Below are 16,164 nucleotides of genomic sequence, written 5' to 3'. Positions count from 1 at the left end.
TAATTTGAAAGTTGCAGTCCCAGTCCCCCACTTGTATTTTTATTGGTTTCTACCGAGCATTAGGTCTTGTGCTCTCCCCAAACAAAATTTGAGTTTTATGAATGATCCTTTGCAACAGCTTCTACCGAGACCTCTCCTGGTATAAACTTGGCCAAGGAAGGAGGTGGTCTGCCGTGAAAAAATCCCTAAAGGAGTGCAATGTGCAACACTTCGGAAACTGATATTGTACTAGTACTCCCAGAACAGAATTTTGGTTGTTTGGAACTAAAGCATCTGAGATAGGTCTCCAAGGTTTTGTTTAGTACCTCTGTTTGTCCATCTGGATCCAGGTGATAAGTGATACTCATGTTCAGCTTGGTTCTCTGGGATCTAATAAACTCCTGCCAAAAAGCACTAATGAAGGTAGGATCCCAGTCACTAACAATAGACCTTGGTATTCCATGGAGTTGTACAATTTCCCAAATAAACACCTCTGCTATGGACTGAGCTAAGAAAGGATGCTTCAACAAAATAAAATGCCAATATTTGTTCAACGGACCAACCACAACTAATATGACATTGAATCCCTTCAAACTTCGCAAACCCACAGTACAACCCATACTAATGCCTTCCTAAATAGCATTTGGAACAGGCAAGGGTTGGAATAATCCCTCTGGTTTGGAGGCTTGGTATTTGCTGCGTTGGCACAAATGACAAGCTGCTACAAACTGTGTTACAGTGCTTTTCATCCCTGTCCAGAAAAGAGACTGAGCCAGCCTTCGGTAAGTTCAACACACTCCCAAATGTCCTCCCATAGGTGAAGAGTGAAGCACTTGTAAAAACTTGGGAATCCATGTTGAAGTAGCAGCCAACACTAACCTTCCCTTGTAATATAGTCTCCCATGCTCCAAGGTGTATTGAGGATGAGAGTTAGGATCCAAGTTTAGCTCTTCAATTATCTTTGCCAACCCCGAGTAAGCCTTTACTTCCTCATCAATTTCTATGATATCTTGCCAATACAGTCTATAGATATCAGCTGCAACTCCTTGTCCTCTCTCTGTCTTGAGAGTGCATCAGCCACTCTAATTGAAGCCCCCATTTTATAAATAATATAGACAGAAGACTCCTGTTTATTGACAGAATGATCTTCTCCTTCCTCACAATGTGGCGTTTTTTTCAGGTTCAACATACACTCCATGATCGTTCCCATATTTTTGTCATGTTTCAATTCTCCCAATCGTATCTTCACTAGTCAACTTCTCTAGTTCCCCCACTCGATTCTCCTTCGTGATGCAGGACCCAGCAGGTCAGACCAAAACTGATAGGATCCTCCCCAAAATAAAAACACAATGCCGGCAAAGAAGAGGATGAAAGAAATCAAGAACTCAAAATGGAATTATTCAAGATTTGGAAAAGGAACTGAGTAGATAAGTGTACACCAAAGGAGCACTCTCCTTTCACACTGGTAAAAATCCAGTCGAAAGTAACAATTAGAAAAATATATCCCCACCTCTGCATTCAGAGGGGTATTTATAGCCAAAACTAAAAACTTGTGTTTTTACAACTAATCTGTCCTTTTATTTTTTTTCTCCTATAATAGACCCATAATGCCTGTTTCGGAACTGCATTCTCATGCCTAACACCTGTTATGAATGAAGAGGATAAAAAAGAAGCAACCATGGAAAATCAAAGAAAGATGAGAGTGGACAGCTGGCAAGAGGAGATTGGGGGCAGAGAATTGGAGAACCACAAGTGTAATGTTGAAAGAAATAATATAGGGGAGGGGATAGAACGTGATAGGGTATCTGAGAATTTTCAGTAGTGAAGGACTTTTCCCAGGGGGGATTGTGCACTGTTTCCTTGAGTTATTTTCTGGTTTTCTTTCCAGTTTGTTTTCTCTGTCATGGGACTGATATTTCTATAGGACAGTGAAAGGAGCTGAGCTCCACTCATCTAAGTTGAATATTGTCCACAATTTAGTTTCTATATATTTTATACCATAACTCCATCTAACAAAGAAAGAACACCATAAAAACATAAAAAAAGGGAATAAAAATGATATTAGTGATGGTCATATTTGTAAATAAATCTTCTTTCTTTTTCTGGAAAAATTCAATTGAGTTACCCATTCTTAATTATCTCTAACCATAAAGAATGGTGTAGAATTAGCAAGAGTAGGAGCACTATTATCCTTAAAATCTGGACAGATGAATATGTAAAGAATTAAAGAAACCAATGCTTACGGAACCACGCCAATCTGCACGAAGAACAGTTCCAAATGACCCTGAAAAACAGTTATCAATGTTTCATGACACATCTTCTCCAAGATAAATAGATTGCTTGGGCAAAATTGACATGCACAAGGATTCAAATATAAAACCTGTGCCAATGTTCTCCTTCAAAATAAGTTCACTCCATGGAATATCCAGATCCTCTTTGTCAAGATCAACTTCGTGACTTGGATAATCCATTACTGGCTGCTCTGCTTCATTGAAAGACTCATCTTCCTCTGCACCAGGAACTGCATAAGATGGAATATCAAATAAGGCAAATCCAATACCACTACAATAGAAACAGAGCATGCAGAGCTTATTTATTAAAAATATATTTGGTAAGCTATACATCACTCATTCCAATCATGTATGATATGCTCTTAGAGAAAGACACAGTTCCATTCTTTTCTACTTTTAATTTGGGATAGGAAAAATGGTTAGTTCTTACTCAAAGCAATCAGATGGTTGTTTCCACCAGCATAATTTGCACCCAAAGCATCAGTTTGTTGTAGATCCATTCTGTCACTATGATTAACAGCAGGTCCTGTCATGATGTAAATCAGTAATTTTAGAGGTGTATGACCACGCAGACAGGAACCATGTTTATCTCTTTATATTTCTCATACAACCCTTATATCCTAAAATTATTATTATATTATTTCTTCCCTGACCACAAAACAACAAAATATTATACACTATGTTGTAACAGTCTCACATTTGACCATATTTGTAATTAATGTAATTATTGTAAAATTGTTAGGGCAGATCATTAGTTGATGTAGATTTAGCCAGATTTTAGCAACGTAATAATTCAGTTTAGTCTGTATATAATTCTGTGTACAGTTTCATTCCTCAGAATAATATTCAGTCATGTCCTTTGTTAGGATCCTATTCTTATCTTTAGTTCTTAGGTCCTTTAAGCCCATTATATTAGTATTGATATATTTTATTCGTCTTTTAACAATACTAGGTAAATATAGATAATATTTTTTTTAGTAGATTGCAGAAGGGAATTTGTTAAGAATATGTTTTGAGTGTTTCTCATGTAAATATAGTGTATCTCTCTATCAAAAGTATGAATGAAAAATATCAATGTTAGTGTTTATTTTCTCTATAGTTTTCTTGTAACCATTTAATGGTAGATTTTAGGAGTAGTGATAGTATAGCTTTTAGAATCCTATCAAATGGTGCTTTCATAGTGCCTACTCCACCTCCCATGAATACTTACAGCCACCAATCCATCCTACTATGGTCAACACCACCACAACCATCGCTACTAATGTCATCACAACCATCACCCTACCTACCGACTCCACATCATCTTCCTTATTGGTCACAACCCCAACCCCACCCTTTGTACCACAATCACAAGCACCATCACCACCACCGTACCAACATTTATACTACCCTCCAGAAAACCCTTACACCCCTTATCAATCAAACCATTTTTTTGCAAACCCACTACACCTCCCAAACCCCAACCACCACATCATAGTACACAAACATTTTGAACCCTAACTATCTCCGCTCCCAAACTTCATATGCAGCACAGATTCATCCATTGCATTACACCTTCCAGCAACTAGAGCTGCAAATCGTGGAGAATAGGAAATTGGTGACACCACAAACAAACATATTTGCAACAACCAACAGAGAAGATACAGGCATTTGCAACCACTCCGGTAGAGAACTGTTAGGAACCAAGAATTAGGGAAGAGAAAGAAAAGAAAGATTTTATTGAATATGTTGAAAAGAACAAAAAATAGGAGAGAAATATCTCCTCAAAGGATTTCCCCTTCACAAAGGATTTCTCCTTTCACAAAGAGCTAATGCTCAATTTACAAATATGAACAAATCTCCCTCCTCCCCTCTACCAAGTAACCTCCTATTTATAGATGTGATGGGTCTAGTCCATGATATCTTTCTAACTAATAACTATTCTAATTCCCTTTATTCTATATCCTAACAATACCATCACCTTGAAAATCAACCTTGTCCTCAAGGTTGAAATCTGAAAACTGGAAAAAAAAAATGACATCAAAACACAAGGTAGTTGGGACTAAAGCGAAACAGCACCCCTAAAAAAACTACTTTTCCATAGGTTTGGGCAATTGGACCCACTTTGTAGAATTCCAAATCTACCCCTTCCTCTTTCTCATCCACCAGAGCCAAATCACTTACTCTAACAAAATGTGTCTCTTTGTTGTCTACCCATGATGGGTCAGCAGCAAACCGTTTGACCACTGCATACAAACCCATGTCTGGCGGCTTCAGTGGTAGTGGAGATAAGGGTGGACTTCGTATAACTTGAATCACAATAGCTGCCTTCTTACTTTCCTTTTGCCTAGGCTCCATTGTCTTGTTGTCATCCATAGATGCAACAATGTTTAATGATGAAGGCTTGCCTAGAAAATGGTCTTCCCCACCACACATAGTGTTTTTCTTGATTATTGAAACTTATTTATTTCTGTTTTCTAACTTCAAGAATTGCAATGGGTTACCAATACACCTTAGACAGCTACCCTTCATGTTAATTCTCTGTTCTATGCTTCCATCAAAGATAGGTAACTCCACTTCTTTTTCCCAAGAATGCACCAGGTCACCTCTGCAATCTGACTCACTGCCTTTGGTATTTTCTGCATTTTTCTTGAATCTGTCCAGAACTGGGTTGCTGGTGCCAATGTCTTTTGTCAAGTCCTGTTTTTGCAATAGGTGATCAAGATCCTCCTGAAACTTATCTTTTTCCCCAAGTTTTGTTGTGATCTCATTAACGAGTTTCTTGATCTCTGAAACCTCGTCGAGTCTCTTCTTAATCTCAGATTTTTCACCACCAGAATTCTTGATCTTCAAACTTTCTTTTCCCCTTTTCTTTTCTTTCTTCAAGAATCTTTTGATCAATGATGTGGAGAATGCCTCCCAATCAGAATCTGGGTTCTTTTGGCTCCAAAAGTAGAACCACCGCATTGTCACTCCTTCCATGCTCATGAAAGCATATTGCAACTTATGGAAAGAATGAATTTCTTGCCCTTCAAAGAATTTCTCAACCTTAGCAATCCACCCCAATGGGTCTATACCCACAAAGACTAGCAGCTTCCCCTTGGCCCAAATATGCACTTCATCCATCTCTAGTAACACTGGCTCTCCCTCGAAGATCCGGCAGATCTGACCAGCTGTTAGGAACCAAGAATTAGGAAAGGGAAAGAAAAGAAAGATTTTATTGAATAGGTTGAAAAGAAAAAAAAATAGGAGAGGGTTTCCCCTTCACAAAGGATTTCTCCTTTCACAAAGAGCTAATGCTCAATTTACAAATGTGAACAAATCACCCTCCTCCCCTCTACCAAGTAACCTCCTATTTATAGATGTGATGGGTCTAGTCCATCATATCTTTCTAACTAATAACTATTCTAGTTCTCTTTATTCTATATCCTAACAAGAACTCATTATCGATGATGACAGTGATAGCTTTGGTGAACAAAAACGTCTGCAATGCATGCTCAGATGAAGAAACAGTCACAAGGACTCTCATTGGAGGAGTTTCAACATTATTGTAAATGTAATTGTTGTCCTCTTCTACAAATGCTTTTGAGTTGTCTTCGTCTACCTCAACCTCGTCCATGTCGCTACATCCAACCTCTGTACACCGCCATGTTGCAGTTTTGTTCCAAAAGAACCACCGACATCGTCAAACTCAATTTCGCTCAGTTTCTCGTCTTCACCGAGGTCGAACTTCTCCTCACCACAACCTCTATGCTCAAGCTCATCCTATCAGAAGTCATGCTCCCTATTGTGCATTCGACATCATCATCATTGTGGTAAGGAGACACCTTCCCCACACCCTTCTCAATGAGTTAGTCACCCAGCTTTTCAAATTCCTCTGCATTTCTAAAATAATTGGTTGTGCAGTCCTCATTTCAGTGATCCCGGTTAAATTACTGTTGGAGTTCTATAATGGCCAATGATTTTTCTGCTATCTCAAATGAAGACAACAATGGAAATATCATTCCACCAACTCACCTACAAAGGACTTACCAAGTGGTAGTAGCTACCACTTAAGATTGGGGCATCAATAAGGATGAAAAAATTACCCTAGAGATTGCCTATTGATCTCAAAATTTTCAATTTGATAAGGGCAAGGCAGTATAGTTGGGATACAAAAGTAGTTCTATTACTTGCTGCTTTTGTTGTATGATATGGTGATATCTGGAAACTAATATAGCTATATCGTGGCAATAGTTTGACACCTTTAATTTCTAGTATAAAGATGTTACCCTGCAACTTAAAGCTGATGAAACTGCAACTCAAGGCATTGATCTTGTTGGTTAAGACCATGAGGATGAGGCTACGTGTATCATTAAGTTTGATAACTTGCCCCTTCAACATGTAGAGTGGGGAAATGATATATTCATTGTCACAAAATCTCAAATATTTAGAGCTGCATACTTGATCACAGGGAGCTATTTAGCATGTTTCACCACCAAGAAACATGAACAACTATTCAGATTCAAAAATAGTTGCCGCTTGGGAGTTTTCAAGTTGATTGTATAGATTAAGTGACATATGCAGCAAAATTAGAAAACAGATGGTTCTGTGTCACCAAGAAATAGAGAGAAACTTGTATGTGAAGCTGTTGAACCTTGCTTGCAAGGAGCAAATTGATAATTAGAAGATTCTTACTTTATTTTCTCCTTCCAAGAATTACTTGACATTGAATGACTGCTCAACAGAAGTAAAGGTTGGCGTATCTGAAATGATTCCACTGTTGATCTCAAAATGGCAGCTACTCAACCAGGTAGAATATTCTTATTGGTCTAGCAAACATGTGGTCATCCTCTGACTAAGAAGTTGAAGGAAAGTTATAATATTGTGTGGATTCCCCTTCCATCTACTGATATATGGACAGATGCAGCAGAGAGTAATTTTAATTTTCTGTCAGATTCCTTGCCTTGGCAGGATGTTTGGAAACCAAGGTTACTTAGCTCATCAACGGTGAAGTACATAAGGGAACAATGGAACTACAAGGGTGAGCCCATCATGGTAGCTTTCAATTCAATAGGGAAAGTTAGAAACTACAATGCTCTTGGTACGATCAAGATTTAGGGAGCCATAACATATCCATTTTCAACTTCAAAAGAGGAAGAGCTACTAGAATTTGACAATGCAAAACATGGTTTGAAGTCCTTCTACAACCTTGAGGACAAGGTTGCTTTGGATGGATGGAGTATTGTTAGGATCCTTTTCTTATCCTTAGTTCTTAGGTCCAATTAAGCCCATTATTATTAGTATTGACATTTTTTATTTGTTTTTTAACAATACTAGATAAAATATAGATGATATTTCTTTAGATGGGTTCTAGAAGGGAGTTTGTTAAGAATATGTTTTAAGTGTTTCTCATATAAATATAGTGTATCTCTCTATCAAAAGTATGAGTGAAAAATATCAATGTTAGTATTTATCTTCTCTATAACTTTCTTGTAACCCTTTAATGGTAGATTTTAGGAGTAGTAATACTAAAGCTTTTAGCATCCTATCATCCTTATCCTTTTTTATTCAAATTGATATTAGAGCTCCCAATCTACTAGATTCTGCTTCAACAAATCAACCCTCAACTGCCATTGTAACTATCATAGCAGCCACCTTTGTTACTGCAATGCTGCCTTATTTTTTGTTCTCTTGTGTGCTTAATGCACTCAATCGAATCCACCTCATGATCATCAATGAATTCTTATCCCCTAATTTTGATAAAGTATTGAACCTTATGATCCCATTCATTTTAAATTTTTAATGCGTGGGGACCTACATCCATCTGTTATTTCTAGCACCAAATAGCATGTTTCTTTTATTGATGACTTTACTTGCATGACATGACTATTTCTCATGAGAAATATATCTAAAGTACTCCAACCCTTTGTCCAGTAGGGGGAAGCAATCTTAACTGCCACTGAAAAACGATTAATCATACTCAATTTCATATTTCTAAGACTAATACAAGCCAAACTCAATAACAAAAGTTACAAGAATCAACACCATAATAATCCAAATGGTCTAATTCTATTTCCTTTTGTGCATGAACTAACTTTTAATATTTCCAGTAAAATCAAAGATAAAATACAGCTAAGGTTAGAAATTTCAGAGATATAACTATAAAAACACATGCCATCAAAACCAAGAAAGAGTGGTAATTTTCAGTGTAAAGGCAAATAAAAGGTTGCCTTATTTTTTTCTTAAGACTCTATTTCACGTGGTACTTATATTTTTTGAAGAAAAAAAAACACATCTAGAGTGACAAAGAAAACAACCTGATGTGGTATCAAATACAAGATGCAATGCTTGACTGTCCAAGAAATACAATTGAGCTAGTGTCTTTGTATATTCAGCTGTTTCAACCGGCTTGAACTTTGGATGACATAATGGTGAAGGGACCAACATTGAAGATGCAGAATTCAGTGAAGAATCAGGTTGGTAAGTTGCCCCAGGCCTCCCAACTAAATCAACCATATACTCCCTAAAATGATGTATACAATACTCCCATTTTAATTGAGCTTGTTTTTGTTTTTCTAACAAAACCATGTCATACACATTTTTCATGTAACAAAAAGTTAAAAAAGGTAAAACAATTAAACACATTGATGAAAATGTTCCCTCCAGTTCTGAACTGATATAATATATATATATATATGATGATGAATATTAGTTTCAGATCCCTAACAAATATTCATAAATCCAACCTTCTATTGCATAGCTTGTAGATAAGTTCAATCCCTCCACTTGAAAATGTTGATAAATATAATACTAGACTTTTGGTGGAAAATATTACGAGATTATGGTTAAATTTTCTCTGTGTGTCTCCAATTTTCAGAAAATTTATTAACTGTGAGGCAGTACGAGAGCTACAAAAGCTATAAAAAATAGACCAACAACTATTTGTAACCTTAGCTTTACAGACCTATACTTTTTTGTAAAGAATAAATTCACTGAAACAAAGAGAAAGAATTTCAAAGAACAAGGAGGATAAGGAATCCTTATAAACAAAGAACAATACATAATACAAACATGAAAGAGAGAAAATCAAAGAGCAAAGGAAAGAAACTATAGAAGTTCTAACAGATGTTTGTCAAATATATTTTCAAATTTCAAGGTGTCATAAAATTCTTTTATTGAATAAAAAAGTAAAGATATATCTTGGAGCATTTTCTTTTTCATGAAAATATATCAAAAGTAAATATTATCCGCCCTTATGGGTTAATTATAAGTCAAAATCTTTACTAAATTATTTTTAATTTATGTTTATAATTTTTTATAAAATAACAAACTAAGCATACATTTAAATGTATTTTTTATAATTAATATTTGAATATATTAATTTTATAAGGCCTACCTATGAAAATTACTATTTGATAATTTATGAACTTTAATATTTTTTTCTGATAAAGTGTTAGGTTTTATTTATTATTCATTTGTAAAATTAATTGAACATATATACATACATACACCTACACGCACATTATTGATCACACACTAAGTCATTTTCCAGTTGTTGGCAATCCATATTATGTTCAGAAAAAAGAACTTTAAAGTTCAAACATTACCAAAGAAATTTTCTTCAAACAGTACCTTCACAAATTCATCTCTAATCATTCTGTTATTTTCTTATTCACAGCTAGGGAAAGCATTCTCATCATCAACTATCCCAAAAACACACATATATTAGAAAAGGCAACATTAAGCACTTCACATGATAGAAAAAAAAAAAGTGTAATGCTACATGTATAACAAAAATTGTCAACAACTTGTAAAACATCACTTGTATGTCTATCTCTCTCCATATTTACTTAACAAAGATACTTTGGAACACCATCTTCACTTTTCTATTACTTTCACCCATAAAATATTGCAAATAATTCCTAAACTATTCATACTCAAACTTTCTATTTACTTTTATTTAATTAACTAATGCAACAAACCTGTCAGAACCAAATTGCACTATACATGAAGCACCCACATCCTCCCTACAATACTTGCAGCCCTTAGCAATACGGCATGGTAAATTGATTAAGTCAGCTAACACCTGAAATTTAAATTGTTATAGGGTATTCAAATGTAACATGAAACCAAACTTCAGTACTATGCAAAATAAAAATATTATGAGTTAGAAACTCCATGTTGTCTGCATCACTATGAAACAGTGAAGAGAATAAAATGAAGAACTAGAAGATAAATTTTAAGCATCTCAGACTCAGTGATATTAATGTAAAATAATGTAACCAGAAAATTATCAGAATATGAATAAATCATTAAATAAAGAATAATACTTTAAACAGCAATGCTCGATGGACACAAAGGCCGATGGGTAAGCTTCCAAGAGGAAGAATGACAGAATGCAGACAGCTTTTAAGAAGTTGGGTGCATTCCTTCCAGCGTGTACCTAAATTTTCCTCAGTTAAAGATCCTCCCCTTTAGAAAACAATAAAAGCTCATCAGGAAGATGTCAATGCATTTGTGACTTTCCAAAAGAATTTTATCTTTTCTTCAAAAATTGAAGACAGGTAACTAACCCCATCCTACTGCAAACAAGATTTGCAAGCTGGTCAGTTGCATCTCTCGTTGTGATCCAGTTATTTGAAAGACTTACTACCCTACTTTGCAGTTCTCTTAAACCAGGATCTCTAGATTTATCGATAGCAACCACTACGATCGATGAGTCATCACTAGGTTCAACTGACATCAGTGATTCAAATGATGGAATCATACCAACATTCTGCAGATCAGTACTTATAGACCATGTATATGCATCCATCCCATGGATTAGGTAAAAGCCATCAAGAATTTTGTCAGTGTATTGCAAACAACCATTTACCTGCCCAATATGAAAGCAGAAGAATAGTCAACATATTTTCAGTCAGAGGAGCAGTTAAAAATTTGCACAAGTGACAATTCGAGTTCTATGGATTAAGCATTCAATTTATAGGCACATGGATGATTCCAAAATCCAAAATTACTTGTTTTACACTATCAATACAAGTTACTTGTTACTGTGAAGCATATTACACTCCTCAACTAATGAAGTACAAGCTGAATCACTACATCCTATATATCTTACACCATAATGTATTCAGAGAGACAGAGTATTTGATTCACAAATAAGTGTTATACATTTATCATTTTAACTTATTCCTTCTGTTTGAGAACTTTACCAAATTCGTGGATTAAATTTGTCATGAAATGGAAAAATCCAAGGATTAAGTATCCATTTACATTAAATAGAAATAATTTTGATTAATTGATCCTAAACCATTTGACCCAAATTAATCTGAGTCTAAAGAGTGAGAGCTGAATTATATCAATACATGTTAGTCATTATCAAAGACAAAGATTTTGCATATTTATGAATTATGATGCCCATTGACTCCATGGTTAAGAGGTAATTTTGTGCAGATTTTTGGGTAGTTAGGTTAGAATGGTTATATATAGATTTAGATTAACTACGCTTTTGACAAAACATAATAATTAATAACAATAATAATTTCTTATCCACTAGAAAACACAATAATTAACAACGATAATAATTTATTACCTGCTGGAACCGACCTATTAGTGGGAAGAGTTTGATAGATTGTTTGAGATTATAGGTTTCTAACATATACAGTTTTGTACACCAAAATAATACTAATAATTTTCGTTTCTCTCTTTGCAATCTCTCTTCTTATTCATCTCCATATTCTGATATTTCAAAATTTACTTTAATAATAATAATAATAAGAATAATAATAATAAGAAGAATAAATAGAGAAATACTATTTATGTTGGTCAAAGTTGATTGGAGTTCTGGTCCATATATTTTTTAAACTTTAGAAATTATGATTTTGATCATTTTATTTATAATGACAGGTGAATTTAGTCTTTTATCCTATATTAAGTTCAAAAAGAGGCATAAAATTCCCCAATTATAAGAAATAAAATGATAAATATCATCAATTTTAAAATATAGGAATTAAATTTTGACATGAAGTCCTAAAAACACATTTTTTATAAATATACCAAAATCACTTGTATGATTGAGAGAGTGAATTGATTGGAAAAAAGATGTGAATACCCAAAAGTGGTGCGAGAGTGTCTGAGAAGAGGGAGAGGTAGAGAGATGATCCGAGAAAGAAGCGGACTGAGAAGAGAGTCGAAGGGCGAGTGCAAGCTGCAGCTGATAGCTCTCCTCAGTTTGTTTGGCCCAGCTCTTAAAGGACCTCTCCTCATCGCCACCCGCCATTCTGTTACGCTCAAATACCGATTCGGATTCAGAGCTGTCGTACATTCCCTTCTTTCTCCCAAATTCTGGCTCTCTCCTAACTTTCCAGCATGGCAAGAGTTACACTGCAACAGTTCGTTCTTTGTTCTTTGTTCTTGGACTCTGGGACGGGTTGCGTGAACCAGATTCGCTCTGCTTGCTTTCCCTTCTGTCTTCGTGATTCATTTATTATCCTTCCTTAATGTATTAGAATAAATATGAAAAGTTTAGTTTTGGAAAATTAAATTATAATAATATAATCATGGAAAGTTTAGTTTTAAAAAATACCTTATTGTATAGTAAAAAAACATAATTCATACAGTATTATAAAAATATAATTACATATTAATACTCATTTTTAGAGCCTGATTTTTGTTTACGCTACATTAAGACAAACAAAATTCCAATAAAAAACATCAAATCAACTATCATGTAAGAAAATAATATATTTTATAGTTTAATTTATCAATTTGCTAGCATGTACACTCATTAGACCCCACACAATGAATCAATTCATTTATTTACTTACGTTAAACTTAACTTAAGAAATCCATTCAATTATTTACTTCTATGCTTGTGTATTGAAATGCGTATAACTTTTCTTGGAAAAAGTTTATAAACGAATACTTCACACAAGTTAACATTGAGATCATTTTATATAATATATAATTACTTAATTATAAACAAATATATTTTATACATATTAAGAGTAGATTTTTTTCCTTAACTGTGTAATTGGTGAAGTAATCTTTATAAAGAAATCAAAAAATATTTCTAACTTAGTATTTAAAAAAACTTTAGTATGGATAAGATTTAAGTTTAAACTTTGTTGTTATTTTTTATAATTTTTATTGATAAGAAATAAATATTTATTTTATAACATATTAATATTAAATATGAAATTTTATTTACATTATGTTTTATCTTAATTTCATTTTAAGAAATAAATTTATTAAAAGTTGATTTTCAAAAAAGTATTGATTTCTATTTATAATTTTAAAACAGTTTTTGCATATTGAATTATAAAATACTATTAATTACTCAATTAATATATGACAATAATCATATTTTTATTTATAAAAATAATTTATTTATCATGTTAAGTTCTTTTTTTTCTAATAAAAAATTTTGTTTTGGGTGAATTTTAAATTACATATTTATATATTTTAATTCATTTTTATAATTATGTTCTGGATATTTTAATAATGAAAAAATTATCTTCACATTCAACATGTTTTTAATAATTATAATTAATAAAGACATTATGCATGATAGATTACATTGTGATATTCGTATTTGTCAATTTTTTAAAATATTATTTATTTTAAGAAATTAAAATTATAATATTAAAATTGTGATACATTTATTTAAAATAAATTAAAATTGTGATATTAAATCATGATAAAAACATCATAAATCTAAAAAATATGTTAAATTTTAATCATTACATTAAAATTGTATTAGCAAAATTTTAAATAATTATGAATTGTATTTAATTTAATATTAAGATATGGGTAATTGGTGAGATGGTAGAACTATTTTTTTTAAAAGTAAAATAGTAAATATGAGATAATACCCTCAAGTTTATAAGACAAAGAACGAATGATATGTTTAGAATCTTCATACCAAACATCAATATCTCATACCAAACATCAATATCTATTTAGTTACTAAGTCAAAATTTAATAATATCAAATTTAACTCAAAATCTTATTTATTAAATTAAAAGTGAATAAAAACTCACCATCAATATCTTATTTATTTGTTAAAATTTTATATCTAATACCAAAATAATTGAACTAAATAAACTACAAACAATATAATGGTTCAAGGGACAAAATGTGAACCCAGTCAACCTGTTTCGAGCTAGTGTTTGGAACAACTAATTATCTGTTGGAAGTAATATGATGGGAAAAAAGTTGAAGGTATATATTAAGAATGAGTAGTATTATACAAAAACAACATGAATATTACGTGAGGGACTCATATTTACTATACCTATGATTTATAAATTCAAAAGGTGTGAATTATGGGATGGACACAATAGGCATGCTTGATTTTATTAAGAGAGAGTAAAAAAATTTATGCATAGTTAATTGCGAATTAGACAAATGTATGTATATGTTTTAAGCAAAAAAAAGTTTTATGTGGGATGCCATAAGGTAAAACACATAATATATATTTGTATTTTAGCTAAATATTTGTGTTTATTCAAGAGTATATGTTAAAATATTACCCTGGCCTTTAAAAAAATTATTGTGGCAGCATGATTCAATCTTTCCATCTTTTCATGACTGTGATATTAAACTGTTCGTGATAATAAATTGCATTTCTTATAATAATTTTTTCTGTGATATTTGAATTTAAACACTTATTTATTAAATTTAAAAAAATGTTTTAATTGTGAACTTTAAATTTTAATTATCTATGACTATCAATTATAAAAAAAAATTAATAGACACTTTGAAATCAATAATTCTCACATTATAAAGAAATGTGTACACTTTTCTTTAAACTGAAAATTCCTTGGAACCTTAAGCACGTTTGATCTTTTTTTAGAGAAGAGAAAAATTAAGATTTCACTTCTTTTCACTCTTCCTTTTACTCTTTATTTCTGTGATGTTTAGGGTTTGAGAGAAAATTTTTTGTCAAGGAGAGGACTTTGTTTTAGGTTAGTGGATTTTTATGACCCCTTAAAACTATTATTCTTATCAAATAATAATTATTCCCAAAAAATGATCCTATTTAATCATTTATAATTAGTCTTTAATTATTTATTTATTAGTCCTTCAATATGACACATGTCTCTCATACGAGAAATTAAAATTTTACATTATTCAGCTTGGCTCATGTGACATTTCACATAAGGCCAAATAAATTAATTAATTGGACAATACAAGGCTAGACTTCAAATGAATGAAAATGTTTCTTTAAAATCAATGTCATTCTTTTGAGTAAAACCTTTAGCAACTAATATAACCATGTATCGTTCAAGGTTACCATGAGAGTCACATTTAGTCTGAAAGACCCACTTACAATTGACTCTCTTACAACTTTCTAATAATTCTACAAGGTCCTAAACATCATTATGTTCCACGAATATTAACTCCTCTTTCATGGATATAACCATTTCTTATAATTATCACATCTTACAGCTTGTGAAAATAAAATTGGATCATTATCATTGATGCTTAAGACATTTTCTGAATCATGTTGATATACCATATAGTGGTTTGAAATAGTTGGTCTCCTTTCTTTTTTTAGACCTCCTTAATGTTTCTTCTTGTGGTACTTCTACAATAGGTTCATTTTGAATCATTGGTTCATTTTGTGTAGCTTTTCTTCATTGTTATTTTCCACAATAGTTTTAAAGAACACTCGTTTTATTCATAGAGGCACAAGTCAAATGAACTTGCACTTCAACTTCTTTAACTTTCACTTCCCGTTGAAATGTACTCTCATTGATCTCACCATTTTCAATGAACCTTACATTTCTAGTTCTAACAATTCTTATATCATGATTAGCACAATAAAACATATACCCCTATGATTTTTCTGAATAACCAATGAAATATCTACCAATTGTTCTTGCATCTAATTGTTTTTCTTGTAGATTATAAATCCTTATTTCTTCAT

At 32.6% G+C, this 16,164-nt stretch overlaps 1 protein-coding gene and 1 pseudogene across 3 annotated transcripts in view; one reads left to right on the top strand and one right to left on the bottom strand.

The window, feature by feature from the left end:
- Positions 1-12,728, bottom strand: part of LOC109813736 (serine/threonine-protein kinase CTR1) — a 34,844-nt gene extending 22,116 nt beyond the window's left edge. Inside the window, exons 1-8 of one of the 3 annotated variants that reach the window (XM_020377984.3) lie at positions 12,343-12,728; positions 10,805-11,106; positions 10,562-10,703; positions 10,214-10,317; positions 8,549-8,754; positions 2,701-2,796; positions 2,360-2,488; positions 2,223-2,263 (exon numbers count right to left, since the gene is read on the bottom strand). In XM_020377984.3, the coding sequence (XP_020233573.1) occupies positions 2,223-2,263; positions 2,360-2,488; positions 2,701-2,796; positions 8,549-8,754; positions 10,214-10,317; positions 10,562-10,703; positions 10,805-11,106; positions 12,343-12,555 (1,233 nt within the window). In that variant the 5' untranslated portion in view covers positions 12,556-12,728. Of the gene's footprint in view, positions 1-2,222; positions 2,264-2,359; positions 2,501-2,700; positions 2,797-8,548; positions 8,755-10,213; positions 10,318-10,561; positions 10,704-10,804; positions 11,107-12,342 lie in introns of all 3 variants that reach the window. The other 2 variants (XM_020377985.3, XM_020377983.3) reach the window with 2 other exon arrangements.
- LOC145949574 (protein SIEVE ELEMENT OCCLUSION C-like) lies at positions 5,898-7,517 on the top strand (annotated as a pseudogene).
- Positions 12,729-16,164: the final 3,436 nt, after the last annotated feature.

Source organism: Cajanus cajan, chromosome 7 (assembly GCF_000230855.2).
Source record: "Cajanus cajan strain Asha chromosome 7, NIPB_CcT2T_4, whole genome shotgun sequence".
NCBI lineage: Eukaryota > Viridiplantae > Streptophyta > Magnoliopsida > Fabales > Fabaceae > Cajanus > Cajanus cajan.
Note: the sequence above shows the minus strand (reverse complement) of the source record. Positions and strands in the feature narration are given on the sequence as shown.